Source organism: Ictidomys tridecemlineatus, chromosome 2 (genome assembly GCF_052094955.1).
Source record: "Ictidomys tridecemlineatus isolate mIctTri1 chromosome 2, mIctTri1.hap1, whole genome shotgun sequence".
NCBI lineage: Eukaryota > Metazoa > Chordata > Mammalia > Rodentia > Sciuridae > Ictidomys > Ictidomys tridecemlineatus.
This window is the reverse complement of record NC_135478.1, coordinates 107,177,725-107,199,476: the sequence shown is the minus strand read 5'-3', so window position 1 is coordinate 107,199,476 and position 21,752 is coordinate 107,177,725. Positions and strand designations below refer to the sequence as shown.

The 21,752-nt window shown below is 49.6% G+C and overlaps 1 protein-coding gene across 4 annotated transcripts in view; it reads left to right on the top strand.

Annotated features, from left to right (window-relative positions):
- The window catches only part of Pole (DNA polymerase epsilon, catalytic subunit), a 47,641-nt gene that overhangs the window by 4,189 nt on the left and 21,700 nt on the right, over positions 1-21,752 (top strand). For 3 of the 4 annotated variants that reach the window (XR_013434928.1, XM_005336349.5, XM_078039467.1), the window contains exons 2-29: positions 367-508; positions 934-1,014; positions 1,390-1,434; positions 1,561-1,653; positions 1,939-2,093; positions 3,772-3,913; positions 4,031-4,111; positions 4,748-4,855; positions 5,109-5,219; positions 5,472-5,557; positions 5,764-5,883; positions 7,115-7,247; positions 7,476-7,589; positions 7,857-8,069; positions 8,336-8,443; positions 8,596-8,724; positions 8,795-8,897; positions 8,984-9,130; positions 9,420-9,565; positions 12,275-12,423; positions 13,475-13,567; positions 13,765-13,909; positions 15,447-15,604; positions 15,962-16,157; positions 17,888-18,102; positions 18,854-18,956; positions 19,369-19,449; positions 19,536-19,658. Coding sequence is in view for 3 of the 4 variants with exons in the window: in XM_005336349.5 (XP_005336406.2) it covers positions 367-508; positions 934-1,014; positions 1,390-1,434; positions 1,561-1,653; positions 1,939-2,093; positions 3,772-3,913; positions 4,031-4,111; positions 4,748-4,855; positions 5,109-5,219; positions 5,472-5,557; positions 5,764-5,883; positions 7,115-7,247; positions 7,476-7,589; positions 7,857-8,069; positions 8,336-8,443; positions 8,596-8,724; positions 8,795-8,897; positions 8,984-9,130; positions 9,420-9,565; positions 12,275-12,423; positions 13,475-13,567; positions 13,765-13,909; positions 15,447-15,604; positions 15,962-16,157; positions 17,888-18,102; positions 18,854-18,956; positions 19,369-19,449; positions 19,536-19,658 (3,520 nt within the window). In the remaining variant the exon portion in view is untranslated. Of the gene's footprint in view, positions 1-366; positions 509-933; positions 1,015-1,389; positions 1,435-1,560; positions 1,654-1,938; positions 2,094-3,771; positions 3,914-4,030; positions 4,112-4,747; positions 4,856-5,108; positions 5,220-5,471; positions 5,558-5,763; positions 5,884-7,114; positions 7,248-7,475; positions 7,590-7,856; positions 8,070-8,335; positions 8,444-8,595; positions 8,725-8,794; positions 8,898-8,983; positions 9,131-9,419; positions 9,566-12,274; positions 12,424-13,474; positions 13,568-13,764; positions 13,910-15,446; positions 15,605-15,961; positions 16,158-17,887; positions 18,103-18,853; positions 18,957-19,368; positions 19,450-19,535; positions 19,659-21,752 lie in introns of those variants that run through there. The other variant, XM_078039468.1, reaches the window with a different exon arrangement.

Here is a 21,752-nt window from a genome sequence, read left to right as displayed (position 1 = left end):
GCCTGTGGAGGAATAACTGGGTCATTTGTTGGTTTTGGCTATTATGTGGACATTCACATACACTGTTTTTGTATGAACATTGGTTTTCATTTCTCTTGGATAAGGAATACAGTGCTGGTTTTTATGTATTTATAGTATCACATAAGATAGAGCATCCAGCTCTGATTGCTGTTTTGATTAGTGGTCTCTTTCCAAAGTCAGACAGGTTTAGAAGAGCCTGCTGTTGTCCTGCTTCTCCCTTGGTGAGCCTTTCAAGCAGTCTTGGCACATACTGTGCCATTCAGAAGCACTTAGCTCAGTGGGTTGAGGATTGTGGGGTGGGTGGTGTCGTAAGTGGTGAGACCTGGATTCTTTTCTTTCATTCAGCGATGATGGCCCCACTTCCTCAGTCTCTGCGCTTAAGCGCCTGGAGCGGAGCCAGTGGACAGATAAGATGGACTTGCGATTTGGTTTTGAGAGGTTGAAGGAGCCTGGTGAGAAGACCGGCTGGCTCATCAACATGCACCCTGTGAGCACCTGTATTTTCCTCAGCCTGTCCTCCCCAGGCGGGTGGCTGCATCTTTTCATGTAGTGTGACCCTTACCCAAAGAGTGGGCAGCTCTGGGGGCCTGTCTGTTGTGTCTGACATAGGCGGGAGAGCTGGTTCCTGGCCCGCCTTCTCTGCTCCCATCATCATCATCTTAGAGAGGCCCCTGAGAAGAATAAAGCAGGGGCACCCTGTCTGCCATGGGCATGAAGCTTTTAAGGACAATGAAGAAGAGACTCAGAGATTCCCCATTTGGGAGCTGCTATGATGCAGTGCTTGTGAACCAGCTTGGTGGTGGTTTGCAGGGTGGAATAAAGAGCTGGGTATGATGATTTGTTCTGCTTTCCCAGAAGGGCTTTAGGCTGTGCAGAGGATAATCCGCCCATGTTGACCTGGTTCTTTTGCAGACTGAGGTCTTAGATGAAGATAGACGCTTAGTCAGTGCAGTGGATTACTACTTTATTCAAGATGATGGAAGCAGATTTAAGGTAAGCTTCTGTCCCCAAGAAACCAAAACCCACCTGTGAGGAGCAGTTGTCCAAAATGACAGTGTTTATTTAGTGCTGCAGCTATTGGGGAAGGAATGGGAGGCTTCTAGGGTGCAGCTGCCTACAGCCTGTCAGGAACATGGTCAATGGGAGCCACTTCAGTCACAATTAAGATGTCCAGGGAGAAGTTAGCTCAGGAAGTTGCAGTGTTGTATTTCTTAGGTTCTTGCCCCTAAAACACATGCAGATCTGAATTTCCTATATGTTCTCCCTCCTAAGGGTTGTCAAAGTTCTGATGCCTTGAATTCAGGTTGCTTCACTTTGTCTCCCTTTTTTCTTGCTCATTGCCTTTGGGTGGATTGGTGACTCCTGCAGGTGGCCTTACCTTATAAGCCGTATTTCTACATTGCAACCAGAAAGGTAAGTCTGTTCTTGGAGTCAGGTCAGACAATGCGCCTTCCTGTGGTTGGCTTCAGAGCTGGGAAACAGATAAGGAAGAAACAGACCTTACTGATGGAAAGTCCTTTCATTCGGATCCTGATTTAGGGCTGTGAACGAGAAGTTTCATCGTTTCTCTCCAAGAAGTTTCAGGGTAAAATTGCAAAAGTAGAGACTGTCCCCAAAGAGGACCTGGACTTGGTGAGTACCACCCAGACCCTTCCAGGGACAGAGAGGCTGGGTCCAGTCAGTATCAAGCAAGACTGAAAAAGTAGAAAGGCAGGTCGTCATTGGGTTGTGTGTAGGGCAGAGGATGGAGGATGGGATTGTTCTGAATGCTCTCCAGGAGGCTGGTGCCCCACGGCGGGTACGGGTGCTTTGCACCCAGTCTTATTCATGTGTGCATCTGTGCTGCTTTACCCCCATCCACTCAGCAATGATGTCTTGTTTCTCTTGAACTCACAAGGTGGTCTCTTCACTTTATAGCCAAATCACTTGGTGGGTTTGAAGCGAAATTACATCAAGCTGTCCTTCCACACTGTGGAGGACCTTGTCAAAGTGAGGAAAGAAATCTCCCCTGCTGTGAAGAAGAATCGGGAGCAGGACCGTGCCAGTGATGCATACACAACCATGCTCTCCAGGTAAACGAGAGGAAGTTTACCTGAAGAGCACCAGCAGGTCCAGGGTGACAAGATGGACCAAGATGGGGATTTCTCAGTAGTCACCTCACTGCCGAGCTCTGCTCAATGTAGAAACCCTTGAGCACTAAGAGGCGCTCTGTTTTAGTAAAACAAGCCACAGCTTCCCATGTCATTTTTTTACATTTTAGCTGTCTCCCCCCACTGTTAATGCTGGGGATAGAACCCACGGACTTCATGTTCTAGTGCTCTGAACTACATTTCCAACCCTTTTTGCTTTTTATTTGAGTCGAGGTCTTGCTAAGTTGCCCAAGCTGGCCTCATATTTGTAATCCTCCTTCCCCAACCTCCTGAGTACCTGGGAGCACAGGCATGTGCAGCTGCACCCATGTATGGCTCTCTGTTCTTATAAGAGGGGTGGGCTTGTGGCTGTACAGTTGAGTTGCTTTAACACTGGACATTTGGAGAGGCCCCTCATCTAGCACCTTGACACAGCCCATCCATAGCTTGTATTGAGTGCTGATATTTGTAGAACATGTCTTCCCCAGAGATCCTTAGGTTTTACACAGAGATTTTAACTAAAGAATACCAAATGCTGTTCATCGTATGTTTAGATGTCAACAAGGAAGTAAGAGTTTAAGGAGAGAATACATTGGGTAGTTAAGTTTGGGTGTCTTTAGAACTGATTGTACCCTCAGATAAAATTCAGTTTGGCCCTCTGAACACTTCTGCAGTCCATCCCTTCACCTCCCCTTCCCAGTGATGCCACAAATTACTTTTCAGAATATTGCAAGTGTAATCAGAGACTGAGTCTACAGAGGCCTCAGCCATCTCTCAGATGCTTTTTTTTTTTTTTTTTTGTACTGGGTATGGAACCCCAGGATGCTTTGCCAGAGAAGTACATCCCCAGCCCCTTTTGGTTTTTATTTTGAGATAGGGTCTCACTAAGTTGCGGAGGCTGGCCTTGAGCCTGTGGTCCTCCTGCCTCAGCCTCCCAAGTCGCTGGGATTACAGTCATGTGCCACGGCACCCAGCCTCTGAGGTTCATTTTTTCTCTCATAGTCCATTCAGTATTTGAGCTTAGTGAGCTAATAGTGAAGCAAATGTTCTGGTATCAGATCTCTGGCTTGGATAGAAGATCAGCTGTCAAACAAAGTTAACATTACTGTCGCGTTACTGTGTAGTGAGCCAAGGGCTGCACGATTATTACCTCATGTGGTACTTACCACTCCCCTGTGGGGTGGGCTGGTTGTAGTCTTCCTCATTTTCACATTGAGGAAGCAACCCCTCTGTAAGGGTGGGCCACATCTGTCTACATAATGGAGACCATATGTAGGTCTGTGAATTCGGGGTCTGATCTCAGCCCTGCGTGGTACAACCTCTGCAGTAGCAGAGAGGATGTGGTAGGGTCTGGCCAAACTTGGGTGCTCTCCTGATCTGTAGCACTTGAATGTACCTTATGCAAAATGCACACACCTCAAGTGTGTACTGAACTGAATTTGTCGTATGGCCAGTTGCACAGGAAGTTGATTCCCAAGGCTACTGCTCAAGGGACTTCTCTAGTCATTGCAATCATCTCAGTTTACCCTTTGTGCTAGCTAGGTGTGGACTCTGGTCTTCACTTCCTCCAGCCCCTATCAGGGTGTAATTGAGTTAGTGGCTCTCTCTGCTTATTTCCTAGCGTTCTGCAAGGGGGCAGTGTAATTACTGATGAAGAGGAAACCTCTAAGAAAGTAGCTGATCAGCTGGATAACATAGTGGACATGCGCGAGTATGACGTCCCCTACCACATCCGCCTCTCCATCGACCTTAAGATCCATGTGGTGAGAGTCTGGCAGGCTGCTTTTTGAGTGAGGTTTCTACTGGTGTTAGGGATAAGTCTGTGGAGGGGTAGACTTCTCAGGATGTAGGGCCCCATGAATTCCCTGTGTACTCTACAGGCTCATTGGTACAATATCAGATACCGGGGAAATGCTTTTCCAGTGGACATTACCCGCCGGGATGACCTTGTTGAGCGACCTGTAAGTATTGCTTGGATTTCCTCAGTCCTGAAACTTCACCTTGTTTTCTGAAGGGATAGATTCAGTGCTAAAAGGTGAATTTGATTCATAGGTTTGCTTGCTTTTTCCTCAAATGTTTTCTAAACAGTATCATGGAGTGAGAATTCTTCCTATCAGCGTCTGACCTGAGAGTATAACTTCATGGTCTGGCATGGATGTGGAGCTAGACTTGGTTTGGACCTCAGGGGGAAGACGGTGACTCTGGGTAGCTAACAGTGAAGTCACTGAGGACAAATGGGTTATGATAGGAAGACTTTGGTTCAGGCCTCGCTTGCTGATCTGGGGAAGTCTTAGTGTTCAGTTTTCTCAAATCCAAAAAGAAGAGGTCAGCCTTGCCACAGTCGCTCGGCAGGGTTGCCCTGAAGGTTATGTTGGGGCAGTGGTTTTAAAGAGCATGGAGCTTGGGTGGTGTGTACCGACCTCACCGCAGCTCCAGCCTTACCTGTGTAATTAAGCTGCGCACTGTGGTGAGCCTCTTGGCTCTCTAGCAGCCTTTAGCTCTTTCCTGGAGCAAGCAGAGGTGGGGCAGGCTGGTGGTGGGTGTCCAGATCTTGTCTGACTTTGTTGCTGACTTCATGCTGCATTTTCTCCCTCCAGGACCCTGTGGTGTTGGCATTTGACATTGAGACCACCAAACTGCCCCTCAAATTTCCTGATGCTGAAACAGACCAGATTATGATGATTTCTTACATGATTGATGGCCAGGTGAGCAGATGGCTTTTGGGAGGTAAGCTCCCTGGCGGGACTGTGTGTGGTCACCTGCGGCTGGGAGTTGCTGAGTGAGTGAGGGGGTAGAGTCCAGAGATGTGCACAGCCCTCCCTCCTGGTGGAGACCTGGGTATGTGGCTCTGTTCTCGGGAGCTTGCTGTGGAGCCCGCGTGATGAGGCTGTGGGCAGTGCTGGAGATGTCTTGGTCTTGCTGTCTCTGACTCCTGCTGCCTGCTATGAACTTGGCCAGGGCTACCTCATCACCAACAGGGAGATCGTTTCTGAAGATATTGAAGATTTTGAGTTCACCCCCAAACCAGAATATGAAGGGCCCTTCTGTGTCTTCAATGAACCCGATGAGGTAAAGAGCCCTCACATGGAGGAGACTGCCCTGTATTTGGGTTTAAGACATGAATCTTTGTGCTGATCCTTATGAAGCCTCAGGCATTCCTGGAATCAGGGCAGGGATGCCAGCTTCCTTTTCAGGGCCAGTCCTCATCCATGGTCAAGACTAGGGTGGTGTGGGCCCAGTGATGGACTGTGGGGAGGTGTTTGGAAGTTGCTGGAAGCAGATAAAAGCAGTGCTCTAACCTCTCTGCTTTGTCGAACTCAGGTCCATCTGATCCAGCGATGGTTTGAGCATATCCAGGAGACTAAACCCACCGTCATGGTCACTTACAACGGGGACTTTTTTGACTGGTGAGCCTAGCGTCCCATTTATGGGTAACTGATAAGTGTTGGGGAGGAGGAGAGAGTAGTAGGAACTCAGCCTGATGGAGAAGAACTTCTGTGAAGAATTCCTGGTTTGAGTCTCCTGGGAACAATCTTCCCTATGCCTGAAGAGAAATGGAGGAAGGAGGACTAGAGACTCACCTCTTTCTGTTGCTCCTCTGTCCTGTACCTAGGCCGTTCGTGGAGGCCAGAGCAGCGGCCCACGGCCTGAGCATGTACCAGGAGATCGGCTTCCAGAAGGATAGCCAGGGGGAGTACAAAGCGCCACAGTGCATCCACATGGACTGCCTCAGGTAGAGCCTATGCACGGCTGGCCGCTTCTCACCAGCGTGGTGGGTGAGGTCTGCAGACTGGAGGAGAGTTGCCTCTGCAGGGCCACTGGTCACCTGAGGGCACCACTGCTGCAGCTCTGCGGAGCCCTCGCACACGCAGTCTGACATTGCTGATGCTCCATTTAGTCGGCAACACACTGAACGTGGGCCTGTGGGGAAGTCAGACCAGAAGGAAGTGCTAGCAGTGTGGCTCAGTGTGGCTGTGCAGCAGCCAGGCCCAGGGTGACATGAGAACCCTGGGTCAGCTGGCCCCCAGCACGTCTGCTTGGAGGAGGTGGCTTCTGTGCTGGTGAGGAGGTGTGTCCTTCTCAGCCATTGTGTATGCTTCATGTTAGGTGCTGCACTGGGGGTGGGGGAAGGCCAGGAGGTGGAGCTGGTTCACAGTGTGGCAGGGATAAAGAGAGGCAGAGCTCCATCTGCTACTGCAGATGGGGGCCTCAGTGGGGGGTGGGTGCCTGGCAGTCTGCTGTCAGTCAAGCCTGGGATGAGGGCAGAGAGCAATTACAGATGAAAGGTGTTTCTGCTGTTATCCTTGTACTAGTCTGAAAGCCCCACCCACCTGGAGAATCCTGGAGACTGTTGACATTGGTGACATGGAGCCTAGGGTTGGTTGGGGCTTTTGTCCTGGATTAGGAGTCTGGCATTTAGGTCTTGGTAAAAGCCCTGGTAGTCAATGAACTCAAGATGAGAAATGAGAGAGTTTGCACGGAGGGAGGGGACGACACCTGGCACAGAGGCCACAAGAGGTAGAAACAGTGCTGTTCCAAGGGAAGGTGTTGATGTGAGCCTGCAGGCTGAGGGGGTTGGGGGGAGGAAGTGGAGCTGCATTCCCAGTGTGGGGCAGGGATGGTCCTATTTTATGCTTGGGGATCTTGTAAGAGAAGGAAGAAACACCCCATATGGTTTGGAGAACAAGGCTGGAGGTGGCAGAGGGGAGGTCTGGGGAGTGGCCTGAGGATTCTTGCCAACTTGCCTTTTCACTTCTCTCTTGAAAGGCTGAGTACTTTGCTGAAGATGGGATGTGAGGCCAGGGGCCCCAGGGAAGCACTGCATTGCCTTCTGTTTTGTATTTTGTGAGGTTAGATCCAGGTGGAGGGTTTTGAGGGGCCTGCACTGTGGGGTCTTAGCGTCAGTCTTAGATATACTCTTGTGTCCACAGAATTGTATTTGGCATCTATTTTCCTCTTCCCAGGTGGGTAAAAAGGGACAGCTACCTTCCTGTGGGCAGTCATAACCTGAAGGCAGCCGCCAAGGCTAAGCTTGGCTACGACCCTGTGGAATTAGATCCTGAGGACATGTGCCGGATGGCCACCGAGCAGCCCCAGGTACATGAGCCATGTCCCAGCTCTCCTTGCAGCTGTGAGGTCACCCTTGTTCCCACCAGAGAAGCCACATCCCCGGGCCATGGTGCTGGCTGTCTACGCTGGCTGCATTTGGCCCAGTGGGGTACTCTTCCTCTGGGAGGCGACTGTTCTAAGCTTTGCCTGCTAAGCCTGCTACCTTTCCCTGGCCTTTGAGTGTGATGGCCCTGCCCTCTATTGCTCCCTCCACAGACTCTGGCCACATACTCTGTGTCGGATGCTGTTGCCACTTACTACCTGTACATGAAGTATGTCCATCCCTTCATATTTGCCCTGTGCACCATTATCCCCATGGAGCCTGATGAGGTCAGTGTCCCTCTACTTCCCTGCTGTCTTAATGCACTGGTGCCTCCCAAATGTGCTGGTCTTACCGGGCTGTGGGGGAAGGCAGCAGCAGGATTTTGGTGTGTGAGGCCACACCTGGGGCTCCATGTGGAATAATCATGGAGGCCTTCTCTTTTTTCCTGTGGCAGTCACTTTCTAAGGTCTTTCTGTGGGTCCTGGACTTTCCCTGGGCTGCAGAGCCTTTGGCAGGCTCTAGGGGTACACAGCTGGACATGATATCTCCTGCAGGTGCTGCGGAAGGGCTCGGGCACACTGTGTGAGGCCTTGCTGATGGTGCAGGCCTTCCACGCCAACATCATCTTCCCCAACAAGCAAGAGCAGGAGTTCAACAAGCTGACAGACGATGGCCACGTGTTGGATGCTGAGACCTACGTGGGGGGCCACGTAGAGGCACTAGAGTCGGGCGTCTTCCGCAGTGACATCCCCTGCCGGTTTAAGATGGTGCGCCTCCTGCCTGGGAAGCCACAGCTAAAGCGGAGTCCCTTCTCCCTGCTCTTCCCAGTTGGCCCCTCTTGACAGTGGTTCCTCTGGCCCAGCTCTCTCCCAGGGCAGGCCTCACATGGTGTGCTTTGGGAGCATTCTTGCCGCACTTCCTGCCATGTGCATGGTACACAGTGGGGCTCTGTGTTTGGTTGCATGTCACACCTGTGGCATAGGTGAGGTGCATTGTCCCTGTGACCCGGGTCCTCTCATATTCCTTGCTCTAGAATCCTGCTGCGTTTGACTTTCTGCTGCAGCGGGTGGAGAAGACCATGCGCCATGCCCTTGAGGAAGAGGAGAAGGTGCCTGTGGAGCAGGCCACCAACTTTCAAGAGGTAGCTCTCCAGTGTGGGGTGTTCTGTGTCTGGCTCTCCCCTTCCATCAGTGCTCAAGCATCTGGGCCCTAAGTGTTGTCTGTTGTGGTCACTCTGCTTTTGTCCAGTTTCACCTTGAACACCAGCATCCCTTCATTTCCCTTTCTCTGCAGGTGTGTGATCAGATAAAGACCAAGCTCATCTCTCTGAAAGATGTTCCCAACCGAATCGAATGTCCCCTTATCTACCACCTAGATGTGGGGGCCATGTACCCCAATATCATCCTGACAAACCGCCTGCAGGTGAGCCCTCGCTTCTCACATTAGAACTAGAGCTGTCTCCGCAGACCTTAATGCTTTCTGTCTTCTGCAGCCCTCTGCCATGGTAGACGAGGCCACCTGTGCTGCATGTGACTTCAACAAGCCTGGAGCAAACTGCCAGAGGAAGATGGCCTGGCAGTGGAGGGGCGAGTTCAGTGAGTGTGGGCCCTGGAGGTTGCTTGGCATGGTGGGCGGGACCCACATTCTGGTCTTGTTGGAACCCCTTTCGTCTTCTTCCCAGTGCCAGCCAGTCGTAGTGAATACCATCGAATCCAGCACCAGCTGGAGTCAGAAAAGTTTCCCCCCTTGTTTCCCGAGGGGCCAGTGCGGGCCTTTCACGAGCTGTCCCGGGAGGAGCAGGCCAAATACGAGAAGCGGAGGCTGGCAGGTGAGTGCCCAGGAGGCTGCAGCTTTGCACACTAGCTCTGCTCTGGCCAGCATGTGGCAGCCTGTGGGCAACAGAGCTCTCAGGTGTTTTTTCTGTGGTCTTGGTTTCTTTTGTACCCAGAGCCTGTTCTTTTTTGCTGTGATAAACCAGTGGTTCATAAACCAGTGGATTTTCTGTTCCTTCATGTTAATGTAGAAAACGGGGCTCCTGGGCATCCCTGTGTCTCAGTTCGCTTTTTTGCGTCTGGAAGTCTCACATGCCTGCCCCCACCACTCTCCATGATGCTTAGATTACTGCCGGAAAGCCTACAAGAAGCTCCATGTCACCAAGGTGGAGGAGCGCCTCACCACCATCTGCCAGCGGGAGAACTCCTTCTACGTGGACACGGTGCGCGCCTTCCGAGACAGGCGCTACGAGTTCAAAGGGCTGCACAAGGTGGGCATTGCTGAGGCAGAGCCAAGCTTGGCTTCCTGGGGCCTTTGCTTGGGCCCATGTGGACATTCATGGTCCTCAGTGTGCGGGTGCTGGTGTGGATCCCCTGAGCTGGCAGACGCATCTGCACAACATGCACAGTGTCTGTGGGTGAAGAACACTCAGCCCTTCATCTACCCTGGCCTGGGACCCCAGAAGGATTCTGAATAATCATTTCTCAGCTAATTATTTAGAATTTAGAGCAGCAGCCTGCAGACTCCGGCTAGGCCAGCTCTTGTGAGAGTCTTGCTGCCACCAGTTGGCTTGCAGGTTTCTGGTTGTTCTCCCACTACTGGGGAGGTGAGTGGAGCAGCTGCGTGGCGCTTTGCTTGACTGACCTCTGGTAGGGAAACTAGGGCTCATCCCATGAGAACAAGGATGATATGTAGCAGTGCCTCCATTGCAATGGGAGGCTATAGTTTTGTGTCACACCACATCGAGTGATTTCTGCTGGGAGGCTTCCCCTTGCTGCTAGACCTGGAAGGCCCTTGCTGCGTGTCCCATCATTTCAGCACCACCAGTGTGTCGGTGGCGCTCATGCTCACTTTATTACCATCACCTTTAACTCTTGGTGGTGGTGATTTGGGTATGCATGGAACTGAAGGCTCAGGTGCTGCTCGGTGGTGCACACACCACCTACTGTTTTGCACCGTCAGCCCCCTGCTTCTGCATAGCTCTTACCTCTTCCAAGACTGAGCCCTGTGTCCAGCCCCAGCCCAGCCCTGTTGGCCACTGCCTATCTGAAGGCAAGCTCGGTGCCTTACGCAGGAGAACCCTGCGGTGTGTGTCTTCAGCTGGTTCCTTGACTTAGTGCAGCGTGCAGCACTTGTCCCTGGCATTCCTTCAAGTGTTCCATTGTGAACAGAATTCAGCATGTGTTGTCTGTGCCTTTGTCCACTGATGGGTCGTGGTTACCTCCACCTTTTGGCTATTATGCATCATCCTGTGGATGTGGGAATACAAATATCTCTTCAGATTCCTGCTTTAAAATTTTTTAAAAATTCTTTTGGATAGATACCTGGCAGTAGAATTGCTGGAGCTTATGGTAATTCTGAGCTTACCTTTTTAAGGAACTGCCTTTCCCCCTCACTTTATTTTAGTGATGCGGGTACTTGTTCATCTGTCTTCCCTCCTTCATCAGATAGGCCCTGAAAGTGAAGTGACTTTACCTGGCTTCTTCAGAATCTAACGGGATTCCTGGCATATAATAGGCACTCGTAAATATCTTATTGTTTTCCTCATATTTATTTATAAGTGGACACGTATCTTTATTTTATTTTTATTTGGTGTCTCATGCATGTTAGGCAAGTGCTCTACCTCGAGCCACAACCCCAGCCCTTCTCTGCATTTCTGTATCGATGGCTTTTACCAGAATCCACTAAGCTGTTTTCTTCATCCTGACTAGAAGCAGGCACACCTGACTTCTAGTCACAAGACACAAAGCCGGCCAGACAGGCCCAGGCCTCAGACACCCCACAGCAGGGCTAGCCAAGACTCCACGGAGCCATGACCTCCCAGCTCAGCCCTCTCCTTCCACCATAGCAGCTCCACCTCCTGGACTCACTTTGGGAGGGATAGAAGGCATGACCTGCCCACATGAGCATCCTCCTATCCCACTGGGCCCTGGCTCCAGGCCCCTTGCCTGGCACCGGGGGCATTATACCCCTGGCCCAACATGTGTGATCCAAAGACTTTTGGTCTCATGTAAACTCTGTGAAGTCTCGATTGCCTAAGACTTTATTAAGTTCCTCGAACATCTCGACGGGGGAGCAGGGGTCTGCTGGGACCAGGAGGGTGCTGTGTGTTGGGCTGTGGCTGTAGTGTCTCTGGTACAGCGTGGTAGGAGGGCCAGCGGACATTGGTGAAAGTGAGCTGGATCTGCCATCATCTGAACCCATCGCAGCACCTCTGGCAGAGTGAGCTCACCCTCTTTAGTAGAGTTGTGTGATTTTGATAAATGCATTTGGTTGTCTCTCGGCACCAGACATCATTGGGAACACTGCACACTCCTTGCTTGGCTTTGCAGCATCTATTGGCCAACGCTTGCCGTTATCTTACGAGCAGTCAGGGACCTAAGCACTGTCACGGCGGGGTGGCTGTAGCGGTTGTGCTGGTTGTTTACCTGGCACGGGTTCCTGTTTTTACGATTGTACACTGTAACTCACTTGTCAAACACGCTGAGCAAGGGGCAGCGGGGCAGCGGGACTTGGCCTGGGAGCCCCAAAGAGACCCATCAGTGGTCATCAGCTCATTTTCATGTGGTTCTGCTAGGGGTTGCAACGACCTCGGGTCTAAGGTGTGTGGGTGGATCATTGCTGTAGCGGGTGTTTGCTCCAAGTCTGGTCCCATGGGGGAAAATGTGCTATGTTCCCTGGTGCTTGGAACATTTGCCTCCCGATGGTCCACATGGTAGGGATGTGCTGGAGATGGCTGGGCGAGGTTGAATGTGGATTTTGGCAAGTGTCCACCTTGTTAGATGTCTTGGTCACAGCGCAAGTGTCGTGGTGAAGGAGGAGAAGGCCCATGGGTTGTAACCTCGGCAGTTTTTGTGTGGGTCTGCTCAGACACTCTCGGGGCATGGGATGGAAGGAAGGCGATATAAATTCTGGGCTGTTGACCTTGTGAACTTTTAAATGGGAAAACTAGGCAGCACTCACGGCTTGCATGTTGCAGGTGTGGAAAAAGAAGCTCTCTGCAGCCATGGAGGCGGGTGATGCAGCCGAGGTGAAGCGCTGCAGGAACATGGAGGTCCTATATGACTCGCTGCAGCTGGCTCACAAGTGCATTCTCAACTCCTTCTACGGCTATGTCATGCGCAAGGGGTATGGGCTGCATCGGGTGCTCAGGGACAAGTACATGGGCAGAGTGTCCTAATGTCCGGAGAGATGGGGGGACAGCTCGTTGATTTCTGGAGACGTGGGCTCAGGGTGGGACTGGGAGGCCACAGAGAGTTGGGCTGTGCTGGCTGGAGGAGGTACAGGCTGCTGGACCCTTGGTCTGAACACTGTGGATTACAAGGGCACCTCATTGATTTCAGCATACTGTGCCACTTGGTGTCATCACCTGAGAGTATGGAAAGGGCCTGGGTGCTTGCCAAACAGCACCAATGCATTGAAGGGTGGACAAGGCATGGACCAACAATGGCCATGGAGCTGGCTGAGGGGCCAGGGTCTTAAAGCCACAGTGGACACTGTTTCCAGGGGGAGTAGGAAGCAGGTTCAGGTGATGGTGGGCAGTGAGGCCTGAGCTATGTTTCTTAGACAGGAATGGTCAGGGCCTCAGGAACAGCAGGCAAGACAGGCCTCTCAATCTGGGGTGTGGTGGATGAGAGGACTGGCAACTGGCAGCTCTAGATAAAGGTGGGAGTCTAGCCCCTGTCATCAATTTTGAGGGAAGGATATATTTACTTGATGTTGCTTTTGGAGGGAGTGACATGTTTAATGCTACTGGGGCAGAGGGGGTGGAGAGACTGAGATAGGAGGTAGAGGACTGGCCCAAGCAGGCAGTGTGATGGGCTAGCTTAAGGCTGAGGGCATCTCCCAGGCAAGTGCTTGGAGTCCTCTTAGAGGCCAGAGGTGGAGGGGGAGTATAGAGGGCATTAGCTGGGTCTAGGAAGGGACTGCATCCTGCCAAACTGAGCTGGTGCCAAGGCTGTACACTGCACCCTTCCGGAACTTTGCTGAGCCACACTTTGCTTCCTGAAGTAGGGACAGAAGTGTCCTTGGGGCAGAACCAAATCCTGCCTTGGTTTTGTCCTGTTTCAAGCTTGTGTGGCTGCTGCCATCGTCCCTCCGGGGGTCCTCCCTTCCCTCCCCCAGTCCCTGTGGCGAGACTCCCACAGCCCATCCATTGCAGGCCAACTGTCTTCCCCAGGGCACGCTGGTACTCCATGGAGATGGCTGGCATTGTCTGCTTTACGGGGGCCAACATCATCACCCAGGCCCGAGAACTGATAGAACAGATTGGGTGAGTGGGCTTAGGTCCTCAGCCAGGGCTCACACAGCAGGGTAGGAGCCTTGGGAGGATTGATAACTAGAAGATCTCTCGCTGGGAAGATGGCTGGGTTTGCTGTCATTGTGTTTGCGGGATCTGACACTTGGTTCTCTAGTATATGGGACCACCATCTTGTATCCGTGAGACCTTAGTCCTCTCTGTCCCTAAAGGAGGCCCTTGGAACTGGACACAGATGGAATATGGTGCGTCCTGCCCAATAGCTTCCCAGAAAATTTTGTCATCAAGACGACCAATGCGAAGAAACCCAAGGTGACCATCTCCTACCCTGGGGCCATGTTGAACATCATGGTCAAGGTGAGTCTGGGTTGCAACAGGAGAGACATCTCATCCTGACTGCTGGCCTGGCCTCAGGGAGGGTGATTTCCCTGGTTCTTTTCAAGACCCTCAGCTCACTGCTCATCCTCCTGATACAAACACACTTCCTCACCTCCTCAAGTCTTTTCTGGCCTTAGGGTCTGTGGTCAGTCTGCACAAGTCACCAAGTGAGTTCTTTCTCCTGCAGCACAGTACCCACACTATTTTAGATCTTTTTTTTTTTTTTTTAATTTAAACTTACAGAAAACTAAAAAAGTAGTACAAAGAATTCCATGTACACTCTAACCTGCTTTCCCTGCATTAACATCCTCATAAGCCACAGCACAGTCGTCAAGATGAAGGAACACCTATTGGTGCACCCTGTAACTAAACCAGACTTCACTGGGATTTCCTGCTTCTCTTGCTTCTGTCCTTCCTCTGTCCCGAGCCCATACTGTATCCCCTCCAGCGTGGGGCTATGCCTTGGTCTCCTAGCCAGCCATTTTGTTGCCTGAGCTTGATCCAGGGCTGTCTATTGTTCCTTGTTATGAGGCTGAGATTATTAGGGCTCTCTGGGAGGACCACCACAGAACTTACACCCCACTGTTGAGTCCTGGTTGTGTTGGGTCAACGTTTTAGGAACATTGTGTGGGTCACCAGAAATAGATGCTGTCTGCATCTGCCATACCTCTCTACTCTGAGGTTCCTTCTCTCTGCTATATGTGCCATTCTTAGTAATGACACACAAAGAAAGAGGGTCAGTCCCCTTCCTGGAGGAGCACAGAACCTGGGCAAATTTGGAGCCACCACAGTGGTTAAGGAGGGTTATAGAGGAGAGAATTAGAGACTTTGCCAGTACCCTGTTACTCTGTAAGCTTCAGCATGCTAACCCAGATCTCCCTTGTCTCCATGTGGGTTTCCTATGGTGAGCTTTCCCCATTTCTTCCACTTACATTAATTGAAATTCTATAGGAGCTGTCAGCCTTCTCCCATTTATTCCCTTGTTGGCTTTATTCCCTTATCTGTTGGCTTATTTATTTGCATCAGCAGTGTGGTGGGTGTTGTCATGTGAGGTTATGGTGCCATCTGACCCATGCGTGTTCGTTATCAGATCCCCCTGTTGGCCTGGGGCTCCCTCACCTCTGCATGTGCTCTTAGGCATGCCCTCTGTGTTTTTTGGCTTTTGTTTTTTGAGTACTTATTCCTGGTATGAGACCATCCAGCCTTGGCTGTGTTCTCCCTAGAGTCAGGCAATTCTCCACAGAGCCCCCGCCCACCTGAAACCCCGGCAACCATGGTGTTTTTCCTGGAAGGTCCTATGTGGAAACAACAGCCTGGAACTTGGACTGGGCAGAGTGCACTGGAGAATCAGCAGGCTATTGTGTGTCTCAGGGCGCCCTTCCTTTCCGCTGCCAGGTTGTGACCACTGTATGGAACAACCTCAGTTTGCTGACCTGTCCACACCTTAAGGGACAGCAGATGGCTTCCAGGTCTGGGCCTTTGTGAGTGAAGTTATCCCTTCTCACTTGGTTCTCAGGAAGGCTTTACCAACGACCAGTACCAGGAGTTGGCAGAGCCCTCCTCACTCACCTACGTCACCCGCTCAGAGAACAGCATCTTTTTTGAAGTTGACGGGCCCTACCTTGCCATGATCCTTCCAGCCTCCAAAGAAGAGGGGAAGAAACTGAAAAAGAGGTAGGGCCCTCACAGTCACTGTGCTCTGGAGGAGATGCGTTGAGGTGGATTGGGCTTCACGACCCATCTGGAACTCGGGCCCAGAGTAAGGGTACACAGGCTGAGTGTTGGTTGGTTTTCTCCCTGGCTTGACTTGAGAGAAGCGGAACCCCAGTGCAGCAATGCTCCTCACACTGCCCTCCTCTGGTTCTGTAGGGTAGGCTTTTGAGTTGTTCTGGAGTTGAGAACCCTTTGTGGGTGGAGTGCCGTTGGCTGCCACTGGCGATGGGGGGCGAGAGCGGGCTGAAGACTGCAGAGGCGAGACAGAAGCAGCCAGTGCCCCACTGAGGCTTTGCTATAGGGCCCTTCTTTTTTCAGATATGCTGTATTTAATGAAGATGGTTCCCTGGCTGAGCTGAAGGGCTTCGAGGTCAAACGCCGTGGGGAGCTGCAGCTGATTAAAATCTTCCAGTCCTCTGTGTTTGAGGCCTTCCTCAAGGGCAGCACCCTGGAGGAAGTGTATGGCTCCGTCGCCAAGGTGGCCGACTACTGGCTGGACGTGCTATACAGCAAGGTCAGAGCCGCCTCCCTTACCACCGAATCAGTGGACCAACCCTCTCCTGCAGGAAAGGGACCTTGTGCCTGGGCTCCTGGAGAGCAGATGGACATGGCTGACCCTTAGCACTGGTGTCCCAGAATTCCCCCTTAGCTTCTCTGTCCAGCGACAACTCTGAAGGAAGCATTTTTAAGTTGACATGATCAAATAGGGGGAAAATTTACCAATGATCACATGGACTTCTCTGATTTTTAAAGTCTCTGTAGGCCCTACACAAGCACACGTAAACTCCAGTTTGTTTTGGTTTGATTTAATTTTGTCTTGTCTTTGTTTTTGTACTGGGGATTGAACCCAGGGGTTTTGTACTGGGGTTTGAACCCAGCTTTACTACTGAGCTACATACACCCCCAGCCCCCTTTTATTGTTTATTTTGAGACAAAGTCCTGCTAAGTTGCTGAGATTGGCCTCAAACTTGCAAGCCTCCTGCCTCAGCCTTCCAAGTCTCTGAGATTGCAGATATGCACCACTATACCTGACCATAACTTTTTTTTTTTTTTAGTAGTAGTTGGACACGATACCTTTATTTTATTTATTTTTTATGTGGTGCTGAGGATCGAACCTAGGACCTCACATGTGCTAGGCGAGCACTCTACCACTGAACTACAACCCTAGCCCCTGATTATAACTTTTATAACTTACTCCCTGCACTGTAATAAAAGAAATACAAAATGAATTACAGTGACAGATATTCCTCAGATCATTGGGCTGCCCCTGTGCTGCTGTGTACCTGTATGTACAAGCTACGTGCCACCTGGCAGCTCGAATCCGCCCTCCTGAGATGGTCAGAGCTCTGCTACCACCACTACTGCATGTGGCTCTGCCTTTCCTCCTTTGCTCTGTTTTTAACAGTAGTCTTTCTTGGTAAAAGGAATGTTGAAATGTTCTGGAACATTTTTCTGGCTTTTAGGAGCTGAGCAGATCTTACAGATGGCAGTTGGGGAACAAGTGTGCCAAAAAACAGCTGCATCAGCCAGGCATGGTGGCACAGACCTGTAATCCCATCTGCTCGGGAGGCTGAGACAGAAAGATTATAAGTTCAAGACCAGTCTCAGCAAGTTAGGCCCTGTCTCAAAATACAAAGGGGTGGCTCAGTGCTCAGTGGTGGAGCACTTGCCAGCGCACATGTGGCCCTGGGTTCAATCCCCAGCACCACATATACACACAAATGAAAGCTGGGACTGCATTAGCACCATTGGTGCCTCATCAGGCCAGAAGACTCTGCTAGTCCCAGTGGCTTTCCTTCCTCCAGTTCTTCCCTCCTTCAACTCCTTCCTCTGCTCTGCACCTTTAGTGCTGCTCACCAATACACATTTCTCATGCAACTTAATAAAATAAAAACTCAAGTCTTATGCTCTTTTTGTTTAGGTATTAAAATGAGCAGTAGGGCTGGGGCTAGAGCTCAGTGGGAGAGCGCTTGCCTAGCATGTGTGAGGCATTGGGTTCAATTCTCAGCACCATGTATAAATTAATAAACAAATGTCCATCAACAACTAAAAAATATTTTTTAAAAAAGATGAATTTTTAAATAAATTAAATGAGCAGTAATAGGAAAGCCTTTTAAAAATACAGAGCCTGCCTTTATCTCCTGCGGTGGGGACACTGCTGGTCCTATGGGATCAAAGCCCTAGTGAGCTCAGGCCTGACCTCGGCCTCTCCACTAGGGCTTCACCCATTGCCTTTTTTTCTAGGCAGCTAACATGCCGGATTCTGAGCTGTTCGAGTTGATATCTGAGAACCGCTCAATGTCTCGGAAGCTAGAAGATTATGGGGAGCAGAAGTCCACATCTATCAGCACAGCAAAGCGCCTGGCTGAGTTCCTGGGAGACCAGATGGTCAAGGATGCTGGGCTGAGCTGCCGCTACATCATCTCCCGCAAGCCTGAGGGCTCTCCTGTCACCGAAAGGTAGGGGCACCCTCCGGGGAGGGACTGGCTATGAAAAACGGCATGGGTGGTGGAGCTTCCTCAGCAAGAACATGTGCTGGTTGGTGTTGAAAGAAGTAAGCCTTGCTGGGGTCCTGGTGAGACCCTGGGGGTTTGAGCCTGGAGAACCTGAGTTTGGGGAGTCAACTCCTTTCTGTCGAGGGCTTAGAGTCAGGGTGTCTTGGAGGGTCATATGCAATTGTCCTGTCACCAGGCAAGGTCTGGGTCGAGCTCCCTTCCCTGTGTCACTCAGTTCCCTGACAAAAAAATGCCCTCTGGCTTCTAGAACCACTTTAAGGGCAGTTGCAAAAGATGCCTCTCCCACCGGGAAATTTCAGTGTGCACAGAGGCTGGAACCATGTGGGGATGACCTGAAGGAAACAGGAGGAAACTGTGACTGCCTGTGGATGACACACAGAATAAAGGGCTTGTCCCTGGTGTGCTCCTGGTTGAATTTCTACCAGGACTTCAAGAGCTAGGATGGCTCCATGGGAAGCCTTGAGAACAGCCAGTGGTGGGGAGTGCACGTTAAACCTGTCTTTTAATATAATGGAACATCATCTAGTTATTGAACATTATCAACATACATGAGATGCAGTCTGTACAGCATAACATTCTTTAAAATGTAGGTTATAAGTTCTTATAAACACTTACTTCCATGTACATTTGATTACAGTTACAGTGGATCTGGGTGAGTCTCATTGTGAGTCTCTTTGCTTTCTTCCTCACCCAGGGCCATCCCACTTGCCATTTTCCAAGCAGAGCCCACAGTGAGGAAGCACTTTCTTCGGAAATGGCTTAAGAGCTCATCCCTTCAAGACTTTGATATTCGGACAGTGAGTACCAGTTTTTTTCTACTCTTAAAAATTTTAGAGGAAAGCTAGAGCAAAATATGCTTGCCTTGGATCATATCTCCTGTCTTGTCTGGAGTCTTCATTCCTGACTACCTTCTTTCTTGTGTGTAAGAGATGAGGAAATAGAGTATTTTAGGGCACAAATGGAAAAGCAAAATGCTGGGAGGCCCTTCGGCTGTTCTTTCGGATAGACTAAAGCTAAGTGTACTGGCTCAGCCACCTACTGGCTTGTAAGCTCATTCAGCTGTCTACCAAGTTTCCTCCTCTGAAGCAGGCACCTGGAATTCTAGGGGATTAAGTAGGACACAAAACATTTAGCACAGTGCTCTGCGTGGGTTTAGACTGAACACAGAGCTCCCCTGCTGCCATTTCTCTCTGCTGCCTGCTCATGCAGATTCTGGACTGGGACTACTACATCGAGCGCCTGGGGAGTGCCATCCAGAAGATCATCACCATCCCCGCAGCTCTGCAGCAGGTGAGGGCGAGAGCCAGTGGACCCAGCCAGGCGGCTGGGAACCCAGGGAGCTGACACATCGATCCCTGATCGATATCCTTGTGCAGGTGAAGAACCCAGTGCCACGCGTCAGACACCCAGACTGGCTGCATAAGAAGCTGCTGGAGAAGAGTGACATCTACAAGCAGAAGAAGATCAGTGAGCTGTTTGTCCTTGAGGGAAAGAGACAGGTAACAGACTTAGCCAGGAGACACAGGGTGTCAAGGTACTGGAGCTACCATCCATGGTACTCGGTACCATCTTTAAGGTGCTTTTTTTTTCCCCCCTAAAAAATGTACATCTTGGTACTTTGTTCTTTAATGCCCTCCAGTGTTAACTATTGTAATTGGAAACAGATTGTGAGTCATCAGGTAAGGGTAAAGAGCTATCTTACGCTTAAACATTGAGGTATATGAATGAGACCTGGGAGCGTGAGCAGATCACTGCACCATGTAGCCTCAGTTTTGCTACTGTAGACACACATTCTTTCCTGTAGACACACTTGGAAACAGTGGAGATAATACAGTTAAAGAGTTAGCTAAATTCACAACAGTGAAGAAATATTTTCAAGTGCTAAAAAATTAAAGTGAACTATAAACCAGAGCAACACAGTCCCTCACGTGATTTTTTAAAAATCCAGATTCTCGGGTGGACTGGATTTTAAAGACTTCACATGTCTCATTTGTAAGAGCTGTACCTAAGAAATGAGGGTACAGAAGAAGTAAATGCACCAGGTAAATGTTAACCAAAAGAAAGCCAACATCACTATATTAATGCAGACAAAATAATGTCTAAGCCCAAGAATATTAGCAGACATAGGAGAGTTATTGAATAATCCTGGAAGTTTTAATTCATTGGGAACATGAAATTCTAATAATGTAGCCTCAAATTCAGTAATGTAAAATTTTACCCGATTATAAGAAAAATTGGCAATTCGGGAAATTTTAACTCTCTCAACTGACATATTAAGCAGACCAGAAATTAGTAAAAACACATAAAGTTGGAATGATATATTTAACTAGATTTAGTAATTAGCTACTTGTAGTAAACAAACAAAATCTTTTTTTTTTTTTTTTTAGTTTTATTTATTTTGTTTTATGGGTGCTGAGAATCAAACCAAGGCCTTGCATGTACAAAGCAAACACTCTACCTCTGAGCCACAACCCCAGCCAACAAACAAAATCTTACACTCAATAAATGGGGGATGGGGGGGCTGGGTTGTGGCTCAGTGGTAGCAGGCTTGCCTAGCATGTGTGAGGCACTGGGTTCGATTCTCAGCACCACATATAAAACAAATAAATGAATAAAGGTCCATCAATAACTAATAAAAATAAGTAGAGAAGCACATTCTTTGCAAGAACACAAAATAACAACCCTATATACTACAAAGTAAGTTGTAACAAGTTCCAAATAATTTCAATACAGACCATGTTTGGAAGTTAAGAAACAAGGCTTATAAATAATTCATGGATCAAAGAAGTCACAAAGGAAATTAGACAATACTCAGAACTGAGTGGAAATACACTATTGAGATTGGTAGTATGCAGACAGTGTATGCCATTTGCATGTCTACACATGTGTAGGAAAAACAGTAGACATAGATTCAGGTTTTATCTGACAGAATCAGAGCAACAGACACACAGGAAATAGAAAGAAACCCTATGGCAAGGGCAGGAATGAAGAGACAGCCAGAGCCTCTCCTGAGCACAGACTGGCTCCAGACATGAGCAATTAATGAAAACCAGAGTAATTACCAATAAAGCCTGAAAAAAATGAAAAAATTCCCATTCTGTGCTAAACTGGAAAATAAATGGAATGGACAGCACCATAGAAGAATTGTGAAAACCAGCCCTGGAAGAAATGAGGAAACCTGAACAGAATTTGAACCATTGAAGGAGAACTCAACCACAGGTGAAAACGAGCCAACACCAAACATTCTGTGCTTAGTGACCATTGGTAGTGCTTATTAGTTGGTGGTGGAACCAATAACAATGTGAGATAGGAAGTCTTAGGCCATTTTTAGTTAAAATAAACAACAGATGCAAGAATATTAGCAAAAGTCAATGGGGTAGCACAAGAACAAGAATGATTGACCAAGTAGGATTCACGCCAGGAGGGGCAAGTGTTTCAGTAAACTGCTAATTGAATTATTCCTGGGAGAGTCCATTTAATTCATCATTAAGAAAGAAAACTCAGAGGATCATCTCAAAGAGATGCAGAAAAAACATTTGATAGACTTTAATGTTGGTTTAGGATAAAGCTTTCAGCAGTCGAAGTCGGGTTAG